Below are 17,818 nucleotides of genomic sequence, written 5' to 3' on the forward strand. Positions count from 1 at the left end.
ATTAAAAATATTATACGATCTTAAGTTGATCGTGCAAAAATATACGTGTATCAAAGCTCTTTATCTAATTTTGCAAATAGAGATTTTATTTTTTATTATTTTAGATATTTAAAGTTGATGATTAAAAGATCAGTGTTTAATTCTTTCTATGGAAAGAAACTTGTGATTTTTATTGCTATTTTACGTTATATTAAATAGAAATTGCGGGAAAAATAGATTCACGTGTCAGGTATAATGAATGGGGCAGGTATTAAAATAGTAGTATTGTTTTATTTTGTTTTTCGTATACATAGATTTCTAAAGTTGAGAGATTTCTACAATACTTATTCATTAAAGAACTTTAAAAAAAATTGCCAAGTATTCAATAAAAATATTCCGCAGTTCTTTTTGATGGATAACAAACTTAGGAAACCTTTCTCTTCTCCTTCCTCTCTTTGATGACTTTAGTTAGTTTGAATAGCCACTCAGTTACTCTCAACTGTATGTCTGTGTGTGTGATTTTAATTGACTCAAAAAAATTTAGAATTAGGAAACTAAAATGTAAATAAAAATATATATACATATACATACTTTTTCCAAGGAACAATTCCATATTCATTTATATAATAAAATTTTTTAACTAAAAAAATCGTCTATTCTCGCTGCAAAAATCATGTTGCGCAGTATAATCTCTTATTATGAAATTAGTTAATTAATGCGCGAGGTTAATGATCGCCCTGATCGGGTTCGTGAACTAAAAAGGTGTCTCGATAGAGCGAACTCGGCGTACGATGCATCATCGTCATGAACGAGCTTTCCGACGCCGGTGTCGGCGTGGGATTTGGCGTCGGGCTTAATAAAGGTGTACCCTGAAGGCTAATGGCCAGTGGAAGGGCACCCGACGTGCACAGGCCCATCGCCCCCCTTCCGCTCTCCGTACCGAAACGATATCTCGAAAGTCTCGCAGACCTAAACGAATTATTTTTATTAAATTTATATAAAATAAGGGAAATTTTTTTCTATAAAATTTTTATAGAAAAAAATTATATTTTACTTTATTTTATTTTTGTATTCAATATATTTTTAATATAATAATAATATTAAAATTTTAAATTTTAATATTATTTGAATTCCTAATGCAATTTGTCTTTTTATATCTTATCACGATGCTTAATTACGTTTTCAAGAAGCGCATAATTTTCAATTAGAATTCTCATTTATATAATATTTTGAAATGTTTAATTAGAGAAATGGATTAAATATAGAGTTTCTGAAAATTACGCTTTCCTTAGAAATGAAATTAAGCATCGTGACAAAATAAAATAAAAAACCAGCATTAAAAGTTAAAATAATATTAAAATTCAAGAATTTTGAGATTATTATGTTGTTAGAAATATATTAGAGAGGGCAATAAGAATATATACTTGGAAAAAATTTGATTTAAATTATTATAAGTAATGATATAAAGTTTCCCAATCATGTATATTAATTATTATTTGTTGTAAATTCAATGCTAATTCTTCAAGTTAATATCTCTTTATATTTTTTTTTTTTTTCGAGAAATTTAAGAAACTTATTAGAAATAATAAAATAAAATAAGTCAAATAACGAAACCTACAATGTGTATTATGAAATTGTTGAGATACTGAAAGAAATAAAAATAAAAATAATAATTTAAAAATTAAAATACTAACAATTACGAAACTATCGATTGTACCTTGAGCATTTACACTTCAATAAGCGGATGAACGCGGCGCGGAAAGTCCTATTGAAAATGGTATAAATGATCGGGTTGATTGTCGAGGACACGTAGCCCAGCCAGAGGAACGTGTCTATTACGTGTGTCGGCACAGAACACGTGGGACACGCAGCGAAGAAGATATTAAGCAGAAAGAACGGTCCCCAGCATAACACGAACGTGAAAAACACTAGGCCCAGAACCTTGCTCGCTTTCTGTTCTGTCGCGACCGCGTTCGCGGCCAGGGATCTCTTTTTCGCACGTCCTGCTAGGAATCTGAAAGGATATTCTTGATTTTAAAGAAGAAAGACATGGAATTTTTAAGGCGTAGAATTCTTGTACCTTTTGTGTTTTGCGAGAGAAATCTATACCTGAGGTTCAAGTTGTTGGGCGTGACGTTCAATTGCAGTTTCAGGGCTCTGAGGGTGAAGTTTCGTGTCTCGCGCGCGATGTTCTCCGGCGTTTGGGTCGCCTGATCCATTTTCGACTTGAGCCGTGGTCCTGTAGCAGGACTTCCCGCGCCGTTCACTGTTAATTTCAGATGTGGCAGGACCCTTCTCACACCTCCGCATTTGTCGCTGTTCCGACAATTGAATCAAACTTTCTAAATTTCCCGAAAATTATTACACACGCAGTGTTCATTCTACGGAAAGTGCATTAATCGATATTAAAAATAAAATAACAGAATAAAAATAGCACTTTTCTGTAATTACTTTATAATATACTTTTTTTTTATAATAAAACACTTTTATTTATTTTATTTTATTTTATTTATTTTATTTCAATGTGTTTATTTTTTCTATTTTCACGCACACACAAATTGATTTTATACATTTATATATATATATTTATTATAAACATATAATTAAGAGAATTATGAGAAAATGTTTATATAAATAATATAAATAATATTCTAATTTATTTGTATATATATAATAATTATTGTTATTAATTTATAATTTAATTATAATATAATTTTAAGTTACATTATCATATATAATTATTATTACATTATTTATTTTATGAAAGTATCTCTCTAATTCTTACCTTTCCTTTTCAGCGTTGCAACCGGAAGTACGTATCAGTCTCGTCGACGAAGAGGACGATCTCATGGTGGCGATCGCGGACGATGATGACGCCGTAGATGATGACGTTTTTGCGGATGCGTATCTGCCGCCCAATCGACGAAAGTGATCACCCTCTGGTTCGGCTGCGAATCGCGCCTTCTTGCGCAATAGCTGCACCGTCAACACGTAAGTCGTTACCATAACGATCATGGGGATATAGAAGGCGATCAGGGAACCGAACACGAAGAACGCTCGATTATTGATGACGCATTTCCTCGGTTCCGGCATAATGTTCAAAGGGTTGATGATGCCTGAAAGAACGAGATTCTGGCTATTTAAGTTTTCGTCACACCTTTCGATTAGCCCATTCTCTGATCAGCTGATCGATTCAAGCGCTCTTGATTATCCGTTAAACTGCATGAATGTATTCTCTGAGAGAATTTGCTCTTCTAAAGTTTGTTTTGAAATTGTAACACGATAACAATTGCGTCAAAGGGAAAATTATTATCGAATCTTATTTAAGCTCGATCAACTTTGCACGATCGACCTTGTCGAGAGGTAGCAGCGGAGTTTTACGCGAAATTTCTGAGAAATTTGTAGAACTCGGTTAATCAGAATTTTCATTGGGTTATTTGCATAATGGGAGATGGAAAGGCAAAAGGAAGAAGCTATTGTCGATATAAAACGGCCGAGAGCCTAAATATCGCGACCTGATAAACGTGCATTATGTCTATTGTACGGCGTTGCGTCATCACTTTTTCGTTCTTTATCTCGCGAAAAGCTTGTAAAAACTCGCATCTGCTTTCTATAAATAAAGATTCTTAAAGGAGTCTTTCTATCACCACAAAATGTGAAGATTAATGGATAAACACGACTGTGTGGTAGCGATTTGTCCTAAATTTCTTTAGAATAGAATTATCCGGAATAAAGGAAGTTGTATACTCTATAAACGGGCAAACAATGAAGCGCAGAAACGCAATTCCCGTTTGTCGAAGGCGACTTTTTGGGGTTTGTTTGCACCTTCATACTCGCCCGCTTTACGAAATACGTGTCGGTTCGTATCGGGGCACGTTTACATCCTCTTTCCAAGAGAGAGAAAGAGAAAATAAATGAGGAAATGTGGAGATGATCGTAATAACGATTTACCTAACACCGTGATGGAGCTGGAGATCAGCATGGCCAGCAACCACACAGCGGCGATCTTGAAGCCCACCACCCGTTTCGTAGACGTGTGACGTGTCCTGAGCGGATTACGGATGCCCAGGTAACGGCCCAGGGAGATGAAGCACATGTGCATTATGCTCGCCGAACACGCGAGTACATCGCATGTCACGTACACATTACACCACACCACTCCGAACGGCCAGTATCCTGCAAAGTTCATGAGAGCCGAGAAGCTTAAGCTTTTTGAAGGCCGAGTTACGTGAAATCGGTCGATCGGTCGATCTTGGACGATTTATTAAATTGAGAGGCTCTCTTACTTTCAAATCCTTTTATACATATATCCATACCGTTAGAAAATGGAGTTTGCGCGCGTTTATTGAAGCTTGTTTTAATGCTCTATATAAATAATATCTATGTATTTATATATATATATATATATATATTTATAATTAAATGTAAGAGATAAAGTTTTATTATATATATTAAAAAAAAAAGAATCAACTTGTTCGCAAAAAATCTGTCATATAAACGACATCCGTTATTAAACTGTGAAAAGAGAATTCAGAAGTTTCATATATGATGATACATCAGCAGTAGAAATAAAATTCCATCAGATCTCAGTAAAAAAAAAAAATGGCTAAAAAAAATTGTTAAAAAGAAACCTGAGCTTTATCAAGTTTCAATCGTATCTCAAATTATCGAATCTCGTTGAATAACTAATGGTTGAAATAATATTTAGAGTAATCGAGAGAGACAATAATTGGTCACATAATTTATTTTTCATTTAAAACATTATAATCTATTTACTTTTAAAATTTTCTAATCAAACAAATTAAATATCTGCATAATTTTTCCAATTTTCGTAGAATATCTCACGCGTGCAAAAAAATTTCAAATGAATGAATTAATTAATGGCAAATCTCTGCGGTCCTTTCGCGCGATTTATTTAGAGAGATATATGTGTGACGAGAAAGGATTCGAATGTGTCGCGATATCATCATTGGATTTTTGTTTTTCGTCAAGCATTTTTAACGTTCCTGACGTACGTTCCTTTCGTGCGCAAGAGAGTAATGGAAAAATAATTTAAGAGAGTAGTCCTTATTGTGTAACGCGCGGATAGAGGGAGAGAAAGACGCAGCTGTGGATCGCACGATGCATCCACGTGGTGAATGGAATCACATCAAACGACGTCAAATGTCGGAAATGCGTTTACACAAACCGTCACTTTGCACCGGCAGATTCTACTCTTTCAGAGTCGGTGATGTATTTTTGTCGCTTCAAAGATTCGCGGTGGAAAACGTATCCGCCGATACGCTCCGAACGGGGACTGTATTCGATCGTTTGTGGTTCGATGAATAATAGCCGTCTTTATCTCTCCCGCGAAAATTTATAATTCTCAAGTAACCTGTAACTTTTCTTTAATGTCAATTAATAATATATAATTTTTTTATATATTAATAAATAATAGTCATCATTAAAAAAAAATATTTTGAAAAAAAATCAAAGAGTGCTTTTGCAAAAGAGCTATATCACCTCGTCACATCACGTGATATTTGATTATTTCGCAGGATGTTTATTTAATAAAAGTCATAAAGCTGGAACTTTCGGAATCCAATATTTCGTATGCAACGAACCCAATATTATTCCAAGGATTAAGCAAACAGCGAGCGACTATATCGCGTGATGATAGATTCTTCAAACAAATGATTTGCGAAGCAAAGATGAAGTCGATAAAGTCTAATGACGATTTAATTAATTAGATCTTCGATCGCAGATTGAAATAATGATTTGCGCGATCACTGTCAATTGCGAATCTCGAGATCTCGAATAATTTTTGATTTTACAAAGTCTCTTATTCTCATATATCTCCCGTTAGGCAAATCGTAATGCAAATTCTAATCATTATTGCTGAGTATAATTGACATTTAACGAACCGTAAATGATGGAGATGGATAACTTGAGATACGGTAGCCTCTTTTAATCAGTCCCTTATCACGAATATTATAATTCGGTTGAAATAATCAATTTAATTAATCCGCGTGTCGTGCATTGTACTCGTTGTGAAAATTAAGACGAGAAGCGTAGAATTTCTAAATGCGCATAGTAACCCCAAAAATTTGCATATAGTCGCATTATATTAAGATCTTCTCGCAAAGACTACGTTGCGAGGAATTTCATTAGTAACAGATTAAAGCGCGCCTTGATGAGCAGACACGTTGCAATAAAGACTTAAGTACACGCACGAGAAACGCGAGGAGCGAGAATAAAATTTGAGCAACATTCGGGAACTTGAAATATGTATAAACGAGAGAGAAAAAAAAAAAACACAAATAGAGAATCGGGAAAAAAAGATTCAATAAAAATTATAGATAAAATTGTCTCTAAATCTCATTAAAAATTTCTTTCTCTCCACATTGGATTTGCACAAATCGAATTATTCAATTTTAATAATTTCCGAAGAAAGAGAGAAAGAAAGAGAGAGAAAGACTCCAATTGTTATTCTTATTATTATCTCTCTCTCTCAATTCTGTACATATATTTCGTTCTCAAAGAGAAAGTTTAATAAGTTAGCCACTTCGAAACTGCGTGAGAGCGGGAGGGCATTAACGAAAAAGAATCGGGATGTAAAAGAGGGCAACGTCGCCCTGCCGCTCCCTCGGTTCGCGAGTGAAGATGCGAATACGTCGCTGAATACGAAACACTCGCATTGTTCTGGGGCGGCGAGTTTGCCAATTTCAGCCCCACAAAGGCACTTACCACGCGCCGGCGCGCACATCTCTCTAACAAAGTGTTCACAATGCGCACACTTTCTAACCATCTACCTATATCCGACGGGAGAACGTATGAGAACAAACGTCGGAAATGAACCGCGCAGCTTAACGAGTGTAACGAGAGCAAGGAAAAAAAAGCGCGAGCTTTATTCGGTTCTACGCCGTGTTCAGCGCGTTCGCCAACGGATGCTGACTGACACTTTGCTCCGCTACCCCTTTTGTTTTACAACGATCAATGAAATATAAACGTGCGATCGGTAAAACGAAAATAAAATAAAATCTAATTATATTAAATCATTATTATTCAATTATTCTTTTGTATTTAATACGATATGATTCTACAAATGATAAAAAATTATTCAATTTTTCCCAATTTTCCTTATATTTTTTTTTCTAGATCGCTTATACAGTATCATAAATTATTGATTAAACTTTGTAATCAAATGTGCCGAAAGTTTGAGGATGTGCTTGACGCCAATTTCATTACGATTTATGACGGATAGGACGCGTCATCGCGACGATAATTGTAGGCTGTCATCTCGTGCCGACGTAGATTGGACACTCGAAAGTACTTAATGGCCATACAGCGTGCTTCGTTGCTCGCAATTTCAGTCGAAACGCGAATTAATTAGCGCCATAATCATGACACCCTGTAATCGGATCAAGGACGTCGAGAATTATTTGCCGTAATATTGCCAAAGCGCTAATTCTTGTTTACCAGTCTTTAAGAGACGAGAGAGAGAGAGAGAGAGAAGACTATAGTATAAATCATATTTCAGTATAAGCATTTTAATATTTATTAATATTTTATATTTATTTCTATATTCTAGTACATTTATTATATAAAATGTTTGCAAAAAAAAAAAAAACTGAACTTTATATTTCTGTTATACAATCATTACAATTCTTGCGAGATAAAAACGCTTCCATAATTGATTAATATCTCTAATATCTGTCTTTGTGATTGACTTAATAGAGAAATCTGTGGTCTAAAATTTTACTAAATGCAAATTATTCTGCGTATAAATGTGTGTGCGGTGAAGAAGATCGAAAGTCTGATCCAATTCCCTTAAAAGAGACAGACAGACATTACAGATTCCGGCATTTAAAGTTCGCAAAAGAGTCCAAAGTTTCACAAACGAGGAAAATTTGGGATTTAAATCCGCGATTACAAAATCTAAAAGTGTCAAAGTTCAAAGATTCAGATATTTTAAATTTAATGACTACACTAGACTCAAACCCCTGGCATCAGAAAACTCGGGAGGATGATCGCTCTTACAAATATTTTTCCCGGAAGGGGAAACTTTGCGAATCTCACCGTCATTTCCACAACGATATTAGAATCGACGATCTGCGAGGGACTCGCGAAGATGGAAAATTCCCTTGACGTTTTACATCGGACCTTTCATATTAACGTAAGATTTGATAATATCAAATGGCGCGTCACGTGTATCGGATTTTTAGTCTCCAGGACTCGATGGGCGCTTCTGGAAATTACTCCTTCCAGGTCCCGGAGCAAAAGCTGTCTCGTACACGAGATAAACGACGGAGCCGCGACGATGAGTTCGCTAATGCCGCGCGTGTCGTCGACGTGTTCCACGTGAAGGATGGAGCTAGAGCGCGGGCACGTGATGCGAAAACCCGTGGATAAAGTCGTTCCTTGGACAGGGAAAAGGGGAGAAAGGAACACGAGGGCGGCAAGTCGATCGATTGTTCATAAATTCAGGAAGAGAAGAGATTATCCAAACTTTACTATAGATTGATGCGTCAAAGTCATTATAAAATAATTAACGGTTAATGAAATGATCTTCTCTTCGCTGATGAAATAAATTAATGGATTTCTCTCATGTCATGATTAAAAATGTAGAAACCATTCTTGATTTAATCGTTAACTTTCAAATTATATCATCGCTTTGAAAATAGATGTAATCTTGAATTTAATTAATATTAGAGCCTTGGAGTAAGAAATTGCATCAGGAGGTGAAGAGAGAGACGATTTTAAATATAAGCGTCAATTTTCCAATTGTCACGTCACATTTTCAATTAATTTTTACAAGGGCGATGACGCAATTTTGTACTTAATTAAGAGCATTATAACTGCAGAGCCATATTACCCGATTGTGTTATACATGAAATTTCACAATGGCGTGCACGAGACCGGAAGACGGACACCCTCCGTGCGTGTCGTCTCTCATTTCCGCGTCGTTCCGCCGTATATCGCGACGTCTTAAGCCAGGATTGTATTACGTGCGTAATCCGATCGCGCGCGTGCGCAAGTCCTTGTAGATTCCGCTCCGTTTCACCGCGCGTCTATTATCCGCTCGACGGAAGATCCGTGAAATTTCGCTGAAAAATTCTCGTCTTTTTACCCCTTCCCCCTTCACCGCCTCATTCTATTCTGTTCCACTCGAGATTCTCGTTTCTCTTCTTTTCGATTGAGAATACTTGAAGATATTTCCGAGATATATTTTTGTGTCATTCATTAGGACGAGAGACTGTGAATTTTTTCTCTTTCAGAAAATTAAAGGGGAACAATTTTAAAATTCAGATTTGAGGGACGGACATGAAATAATAATAATAATAATAATAATAAAAAAAAAAAAATCTCACCCAGAAAGCCCGGTATGGCACCCAGAGGCATGACGAAGAGGCTGACGAGAAGATCGGCCACCGCCAGCGATAACAGGAAATAGTTGGTCACGTTGTGGAGTTTCCTGTCCAATCCCACGGCGAGACAAACCAATATGTTGCCGAGACCGCCGGCAACTATGAAGACTACCACGAACAGGAAACTCCAGTCGAAGCGACGCGTCTTCGTCCCGGCAGTGCTGCCGATCCTGGATCGATGAATGCAGGCTAGATCGGCGATACCGCCGGCCGGCGAACATTCGAGAATCTGCGAAAAACACTTGGCTTTATGTATCGAGATCTCTGTTCGAGACGAATAGCCGGAATCTGCGAAAATGTCAAAACGGAAGGCGACGATCTCTTAGAGAGACTGAATTATCATTTCTTCGCTCCGGACGAAGATCTTTGCGTGTCGCCTATCTCGAGAAAATCGAGTAAGTTTTGTCATTTTAAGGGAGACAATCGTTTTTCAAATAATCTGAGCATATTTGAGATTTAAAGGATATTTCTTTGTTATTAATGTTATTGTAATAGAAATCGATAACAATTTGAGTTTTTGAACGTATCGTATACATGTACCATATTCTTAGATTAAAATCTTTTTTTCTCTTTTGAAAAAGAAGAAAATTTTAAATTTTTTGAGATATTTATATTTTTCAATTATATTTCAAAGAATTTTCAAGGCTCAATGATAAATTAAAAACTATGAAAAATATATATTCTGCTTCTAAATTCTTTTAACTTTTACTGCTTTTTGAGTTTTACAAATTCTTTAAGATTTCAATTTGAGTTTCAAAGTGAGAATTGCTTTTAATTTCAAATTTGTACAAGTTTAATTATGCGAATTTTAAATCCTTGAATTTAAAGCCCCTCTTGAATTTCGATGCCTCATCTTTCTTCTCTAAGAACCTACTTCCTCGTCGAAGAACGTGGCGTTGCAATTTCTCATTGGTATCCTAGACAGAAAGACGCCCTCGATGCTCTCGAGGCTGTCGAGCAGCAAGGACACGTTGATGTTGCAACTCGCGTAATCGCACGGCGTGCAAAAAAGGGTCATCGAAGAGGAGGTAGCAAGGGTTCCTCTTCCGATCGTGGTGCAGAGATAATCGAATTCGCCGGAAGCGGTATCGCACTCGCCGGCGCAGCCACCGAGGGTGTCGTTGCAAGACACCTGGTGCAGGATCGTCGTCCAGTTGCCGACCCAGGATGTAAAATTGCCCTCCGGGACCAGCATGACGAGTCTCGAAGGAGTCCTCGGGATTAGTACCGCCAGTCACGATCGATGCAATACAAAACAGGCTGGAGCGACGTCCTTATGCCGGTTCAAGGTATTCCTAAAAATAATCTAGAAAGAATTAACAGACTCCATTTTAATCCAATAAATTTCTTATATATTTCTCTTAAAATTTTTAAAAAGTTTAGACGTTTAAAAAGTTAGACAATTAAATATATTAATCAAATATTTTTAAAACTGAAATAATAAATAATAAATGTAATAATAGACTTATAAAAATTATAAAACGTGACCTTTCGTGATATTTTATTAATACGATTATTTTTTCGTAATGTTCCAAAATTTTGATACGTTGCGTGTATCAGATCAGCTGATACTATCGGCGAGTAAATCAGTGTTATCGATATTTTTACGTAAGATTAGAGAAACAAACTTTGTTAAGAATAATTACAAAGTTAATCTTAACTATAAAAATAAAGATTGCCTTTCGAAAAAAAATTTATTATTAAATATTTAAAATAAAAATTCTCTTCATTGTTTAGAATATTTTACATTAGCAGAAGTTTTATACTTCTTTATTTAAAAAGATGGCAATTTTATTATATTATATACATTTAATTTTATTCAGTAGTCATTAAAATCCGAAGATCCAGACTTTTGAAAGATCTGAATCTGAGCCTTCGAAATCTATAAAATCTAAATCCGTGGGTTAGATTAATTTTTCTGGAAAGTAAGCGTGCGCTTTTTCCGCTCCTTTTTAATTATCAAAGATCAGGGCAAACTTTGTCATCGGTTTCTTTATCCTCAGAAATTCACAGCGATAACGATGTCAGAATGGTGGATGGGGTGGCGGCTGTTTCCGCGTTGATTGCAGGCGAAATCCTGCGGACAAAGCGCCGCTTTGATTCCCAGGCAAACAAAGGACGAGACGTCGGTCGGCTCGTAGACTTATCGGCGACATCGATAAATCGGTGTAAGATCGGACGCGAGCAAATTTTCTCCCTCTTTCTCTTTGGATATTTTAAACGGAGAGTTACAAAAGTGTCATCGACGTACCGGATATCGACAGCCTTTTTCCGTGTATTCTTCACATACCTCGCGACAATGCCGATCCCTGAACAAATTGCCGCATCGGCAAGTTTGCCTGCCAACGACGCGCGTTATCCGATTCTATTATTTCTTGCAAATTGTAACGTGGAAATCAAAATTGAAATTTGAACAAAAAATGGATTCTTTCTCTCTCTCTCTCTCTCTCTTTTCTAATATTTAGACATTTTTTTACGATTTTGAACAATGTGTGTTTTTCAAAAATCATCAATTTTGAATAAAAAAATAACTTTTAATTTAAAAGTCGTTAATAAAAAAAAAAAAAATCAAATTTTTAATACAATAATTGATATATAATATATATAATTTTTATTCTATAATAAGTATAAAACCAATGATTCTTTAACATAGTATCGCAGAGTTTCCTCTCCGTGAAAAGTCTATGTATTTGGCATGCAAAATCCATTTGCAACTTGCATTTTGTAATTAGCGAAATTACAAATTTAGATCATCGCAAACGCGCGATATTTTTTGCGAATAAACCGGAAACCGAGGAAGAGAAAGGAAAGACGGAGAGGCAATAATACACACTCGGCTTCTCTCCGTTTGAGTTTACGGAAAATTGATAACGATGCGTTAATGCACAGCAATGATGAATAATAAAGTTGATGCATTACAGTCATGATGGAATATTGCGACTCGCAAGAGTGCAGCTTGACTTATCTATGTAAGAAGGTTCGTGCGTTTCAATATTCCGTGTATAAAAATAAATATGACTCGCGTGTATTTGATAACATATGTTAGTATCATAAAAAGAGCTCCAAAAATATACATCCTTGATATATTATTTTGCTTAAATACTTAGTATTCATTAATCTCTCATAAATTACTAAATTAATTATTATTATTTTTTTTTTATTGATATTACAGTATATTATAATAATTTCTCTTTATATTATTAGCATAATGATATATTTGTTAATATTAATAATGATAGAGGAAGAGAGAGAGAGAGAGAGAGAGAGAGAGAGAGAGGCTCGCGAGTAATTAATTATAATGAATACATATGCTTGGAAAAGAGATAAGAGATAAATAATCGTGTATGCGACGAAGTTTTATAAAAAATTACATTTTTTGAAGATAACGATAGGAAATGTCTAACGGGAGATATTTTATCCTGGAGCTGTTGCACCTTGAAGCTCCTCTCTTCGAATTTAATTTCAAAATTGCATCCATTCGGATTGCGCTTTTCGGTTCAGAAGAGAAGCCGAAGAGCGCGGCGTCCTAAGTGGCTTGATCCGTGAAAGTGCATCGGTTGAAGTGCATCGTACCGACGGACGTGCCGGTATACCGATGAGTTCGAGAAAGAGAGAGAGAGAGAGAGAGAGAGAGAGAGAGAGAGAGAGAGAGAGAGAGAGAGAGAGATCGGGGCCGATGATGGGAGATGTACGGATGTAATTTATTAGCGGTCCCGCGTGGAAAGTGACACGGCTCCGCGATGATTGCCGATGCCTCTAAAGGCCAATGACAGCACGACTTGTCAGCTGGGGAATAATTGTTAATTGGAGAATCCAAACGATCCCCCCCCCCCCCCCCCGAAAGAAACGGTAGTCATAGAATTGTGTTTACTCCGCGAGTACGTTGTTAATTAATTGGATTGTCGTATCAAGTCGATATACATATACATATTGTGCTGTTAATTGTGTTATCTATTCATTAATATTCTTAAGCGGGGAGAAATATCACGATCTGACATTCTAGCGTGTGTGAGCTAAGTTAACATAAACTATCCTCTTAGTTATTTTGAACACGTTTTGCACCTTGGTAAGTTTGTCGTCCATTAAGACGTTAAAGCTCCAGCAGCACTTTGAATATTAAAATATAAATTCAACTCTTGAATATTAAAATAGAAGCAACGTGCTGGCGATTAGGCGATTATTTTTTATTTGCGGAATTTATTATAAGATGATTGATTAAAATCGTATTTTTGTTTTCCTTTAATTTTTTTATTCCCGTCATATAATGATGTACGTGTATGAAATAATATATTAAGCTGTTTATTTTTTTAAATTGATATTGATTCTCTAGTCAAATCCTTGAAATATTACGAATACTTTGGCGTTGCCCCGATATATCAGAATTTCCAGATAAATAATTAAGTTGGTCCTCTACGCGAAGCTTATTGATCTCTTTGGCAGAATGACGTGACTTAATCACAATTATTGAATGTTTCACGCTAATTTTTTCCTAGAGGGATAGAGAGAAAAGAGACGAAACCCACGGAAAAATCGATGGTAATCTAATTATGTCCGCTTTCAACGGATAAAAAAGATCGGAAATTGTGGTATTATTTGCATTGCATTCCTGTAAAATGCATAATTTTAAATTCAACACATTCCTTTTTTATTTATACAAATGTTTTTACTAAATAAGATATATATGCATGATATGAGTGATATGACAGAAATAATAAGACAAAAGAAAATCAAATAAAACAAATAAAATGTCTATTACTAAAAAAAAAAAAAAAAAAAAAAAAAAAAAATGACATAATATTAAAGAGCAACAGGTCTCGGACATCGCGTGCGATTCGTTTAATAAAATGTCGGCCTTCTATCGAGTGTAAACGGCTTATATGTGTGTGTGTGAAGATGTTGAAGGCATCATCGTATCGCAATAAGATCGATAGAAGGATCGCGATTAATGAGAGCGTATATTAGTCGCAACTAATCAAATTACATCTACATAAGTGACAGCATTTAAAAATGCGCTTTAATAGAAAGAACTTTCTTCTTTGCACAGATAAGTGACACACCCTTAATATATTTCACAGTTGCTTTTATATTTTTTAATGGATTTTTATAGTATCTTGATTTTTAAAGAGAGAGAGAGAGAGAGAGCCCTTTAGCTTTACTTTCAACTCTAACAGTGATTTTAATGAGAATAAAAGAAAGAATAGAAAAATAAAATAAAAATATAAAAAATATCTATCATTAAATATAATAATCGCGTATTTATAACAAAATATATTCTTTTATAAAAAATTATATTATTTACATCTATAAAATTTTTTATATATCTACATGTAAAAATTGATTGTAGAAAATATAATGAAAGAACATTGGTATATATTTTCTTCTTGAAAATTTAATAAGATTGCGCGAGGGGATTTGGATAAATCAGCTTCAAAACGAATAAAATCTGTAAACCGATCTCGAAAGCAAATAGCTATCGGTCGACTTTATACGATCGTATACTTACTTTTCCAATTTCTGTCGCTCGCGTCTCGACGCCATCGACGCTCTCGTTTCGGTGGAGTTTGTTCATTTTCCGAATCCCCGGCAGCACTGAGACACATATCTCACTTGCTACGCGAAATTTTCACGCACAGTTTCATATCGAATCGAGATAGCTTCTTTCTCTCCTCGATTCTTCCGATACAGTTCTGTCAGATGGCAAAAGAGTAAAAGTAAATGTTTATTCGCTTGTTCACAAATTGCCACCCCCATCCCCTTTCCTGAGACCTTGCGACTTTGGCGAGTTATAATTTATTAGATGTTACAAGTTTATAAACGACGTCCCTCATAGTTACACGAAATCAATCGAAGATTCTTTAAGAAAGTTCGAGTGGAACAATGTTAAAAATACTGACCATATGAATGGAAAAAGTCGTCGAGGATCACACGAGTGTACGAGGGTAAATTCTGTTACAGCTTGGCGATCTATTTCGAGGATATTCTGTATAGAAATCGTATTTTTCTCTATAATTTTTTCAGTCCCGAATTCTTTGATAAATTCATTGATACTTTTTATTTTTTTGTGAAAAAAAAGAGAGAGAGAGCAATTTAATTTTATATTTAAAAATATATAATCGAGTTTTTGTTTAATGAAATTTTCAGATTTATAATTAAAAGGATTTAACTATTTATGTGTAATTTAGTTTACACGGTGTTAAGAGTGACTTGCCAAGAATTATTGCTGAATTTGAATTTCAGAGAGTCGCGTGTCACCTTCGATTGGCGTAGCATACCACGAATTTATATCATAGAATCTCACGGCATTATATGAATCTTTGATATTCAAGATGAATCGCGGGCATCTCGGGTTTATTAAAAACTCGAGTTGTTCGCTCGATATTTGAATAGCAAAGTAGCATGATTCCTTTCTTCATGCACAAAAGCTCGAAAAACTCAGGATCAAAATGAGAATCCCGAGATGGATCGACGAGATATTAGATATGAAATCAGAACGTGTGTCAAATTGAGGACCTTTCATTTTATCTATTTGCAGTACAAATGTCTGCAAAAGTTATAATTAAGATAAATAATAATGAAATGAAAAATTAATTAATTCTATTTAATCAATCAGTAGATTGATAATTACGATAGGAATTGTTACGAATTCAAGTTACGCACCATCTCAATTATCTTTCTATTTATTAAACATTTGCATAATTTAATTCAATGTTAATTTATACTTCAATTTACTCACACAAGGTTAGTAACAATAATTCTCACATTTATTTCTAATCTAGCGAGTCCATCAATTTTCAGCACATCAATGATTATTTTACGTATTTATTGTGCAAATAATATTGATAAAAATTACCATGCGATTAGATAAATTCCTTAAAAATTAATAGAGCAACACTTTTATATGCGCCGGTCGATTATCTCGTTAAAAATTTAATCCAACTTTGCTTTGCAAAACTTTTGATAGATTCGCCGTTATATACGTATATTCGTAAAGCGATAAAATAGGCAAATAACGCAAATAGTTTAACATAAACGCTCTCCACAAATTTATAACTTATATAAGCTTGAATAAATCGATAGCAAAATATTAAACAGTAATTAGAAATTAAAATTATGTCTGACAGGAGATGACTTATTTCACCTACTTGTGCGATGCAAGTAAATGTCTCCACAAAGATTACTCTATGGAAATATATATATATTAATTAAATTTTGCTAAAAGTCAAAAGAGAGACGGGGGAAGTAGAGAGAAAGCGTAACGTATTTTAGTGACATGATCGCTTATTTTAGTAGTCGTGAAAAATCTCTAAAATCTGTTCAACTTTAATTCTCTTCACAAACGGCATTTTCTTTTTCACGAAAGACTCTCGCGATGAAACTAACTAAATAACAGGCTGGAATGCACGCGTACTCGCGCTCGGACCGCGCGTATCATACTGAGGAGGGAACTACGGAGGCTGCGTGGTGAGATGAAGGGAGATGAACGCGAGACGGAGGAGAGCGACGCGCGTTAAAATTCGCGCGCCATCCGATATTTCTCTTCCTGTCTTCCCCCGCTTTTCTACCTCGTCGCTCTTTCTCTCTTTCATTTTTCTCTCGCTTCCGGTTTTTTCCCCCCCCGCCGTCCCTTCATTATCCCTTTCATTATCGTCAACTTTCTCTTTATCTCTTCTCGGCGAACGTTTGCTTCCTTTCCGTTTCGAGTCTCATCGTGTTATACATGTCCTTTGCTTCTTTTTAGTTTCTTCCTTTCGATTTTCTGTTTCTTAGAACACAATTTATGATGAGAAATCGTGAAAGACTCAATCTGAATAAAGTATCTACGGGAAGAATGAAATGGCGAATTTACTCTTAGTTCACACACTTCTTGCTCTTTCCCATCTTTCCACGTAATTTGCGAATCATCATTTCGAAAATAGCGGAAGATATTTGAATACTTTCGTTCTTTATGTTGGAGTTAGTTTTGAAGTTAAAATTAAGAGAGAAATAATTGTTAACATTGCTTTAGCATTATTTGCTCATTATAATATTACTATCTGGATATAGAGAATAATTTTTTTCTCAGCGAAAAGTCGAGGCATCAATTTAGAATATTAATAAAAAAAAAAAAAAAAAAAATTAGAATAAGAGAGATATTGCAACGTTAATTTATATATTTTCAACAGAATTGCCAATTTCCGCAATATTCTAAAACGCTTTGGTAAAAAAAATGCACTTTTATCAGGAAGATAAGCATTTCATGTTGTCAAGGTAAAGCTTTCTCATTAGATCAATCGGTTTCGTTAATTGCACGTTACTTCTTTAATTAAAGAACTTTTATAACTTCCGAAAGTCTCGGACAGCAGTTCGTGAAACGTATCACGATTATATTAAAATTCCTTCTGGAAAATCTGGAAACTGTCTTATTATATATTGTGTATGTAAAATTTAATATA

At 35.0% G+C, this 17,818-nt stretch overlaps 1 protein-coding gene across 1 annotated transcript; it reads right to left on the minus strand.

The window, feature by feature from the left end:
* Positions 1–303: 303 nt before the first annotated feature.
* On the minus strand, positions 304–16,949 carry 5-ht2a (5-hydroxytryptamine receptor 2A). Its single transcript, XM_070316192.1, has 9 exons — positions 16,529–16,949; positions 14,890–15,239; positions 10,261–10,692; positions 9,330–9,615; positions 3,931–4,155; positions 2,765–3,095; positions 2,089–2,295; positions 1,697–1,993; positions 304–948 (listed from the first exon to the last, which is right to left on the minus strand). The coding sequence occupies exons 3-9, from the start codon at positions 10,579–10,581 to the stop codon at positions 705–707; spliced, it is 1,911 nt and encodes a 636-aa protein (XP_070172293.1). The 5' UTR covers positions 10,582–10,692; positions 14,890–15,239; positions 16,529–16,949; the 3' UTR covers positions 304–704.
* Between the last annotated feature and the right edge of the window lie 869 nt (positions 16,950–17,818).

The sequence above is a fragment of the Polyergus mexicanus genome, unplaced genomic scaffold (genome assembly GCF_030449975.1).
Source record: "Polyergus mexicanus isolate NDT 795.1 unplaced genomic scaffold, iyPolMexi1.0 SCAF_3, whole genome shotgun sequence".
Classification (NCBI taxonomy): domain Eukaryota; kingdom Metazoa; phylum Arthropoda; class Insecta; order Hymenoptera; family Formicidae; genus Polyergus; species Polyergus mexicanus.

Bases quoted from the DNA above. Each gene is read 5' to 3' on its own strand.
- 5-ht2a (XM_070316192.1), bottom strand. From the start codon at position 10,581: ATGCTGGTCCCGGAGGGCAATTTTACATCCTGGGTCGGCAACTGGACG. The intron at 9,616-10,260 runs GTAGGTTCTTAG...TGTTTTTCGCAG, and splicing joins CCACGTTCTTCGACGAGGAA to ATTCTCGAATGTTCGCCGGC. The intron at 2,296-2,764 runs GTAAGAATTAGA...TTGTCGGAACAG, and splicing joins TGCAACGCTGAAAAGGAAAG to CGACAAATGCGGAGGTGTGA.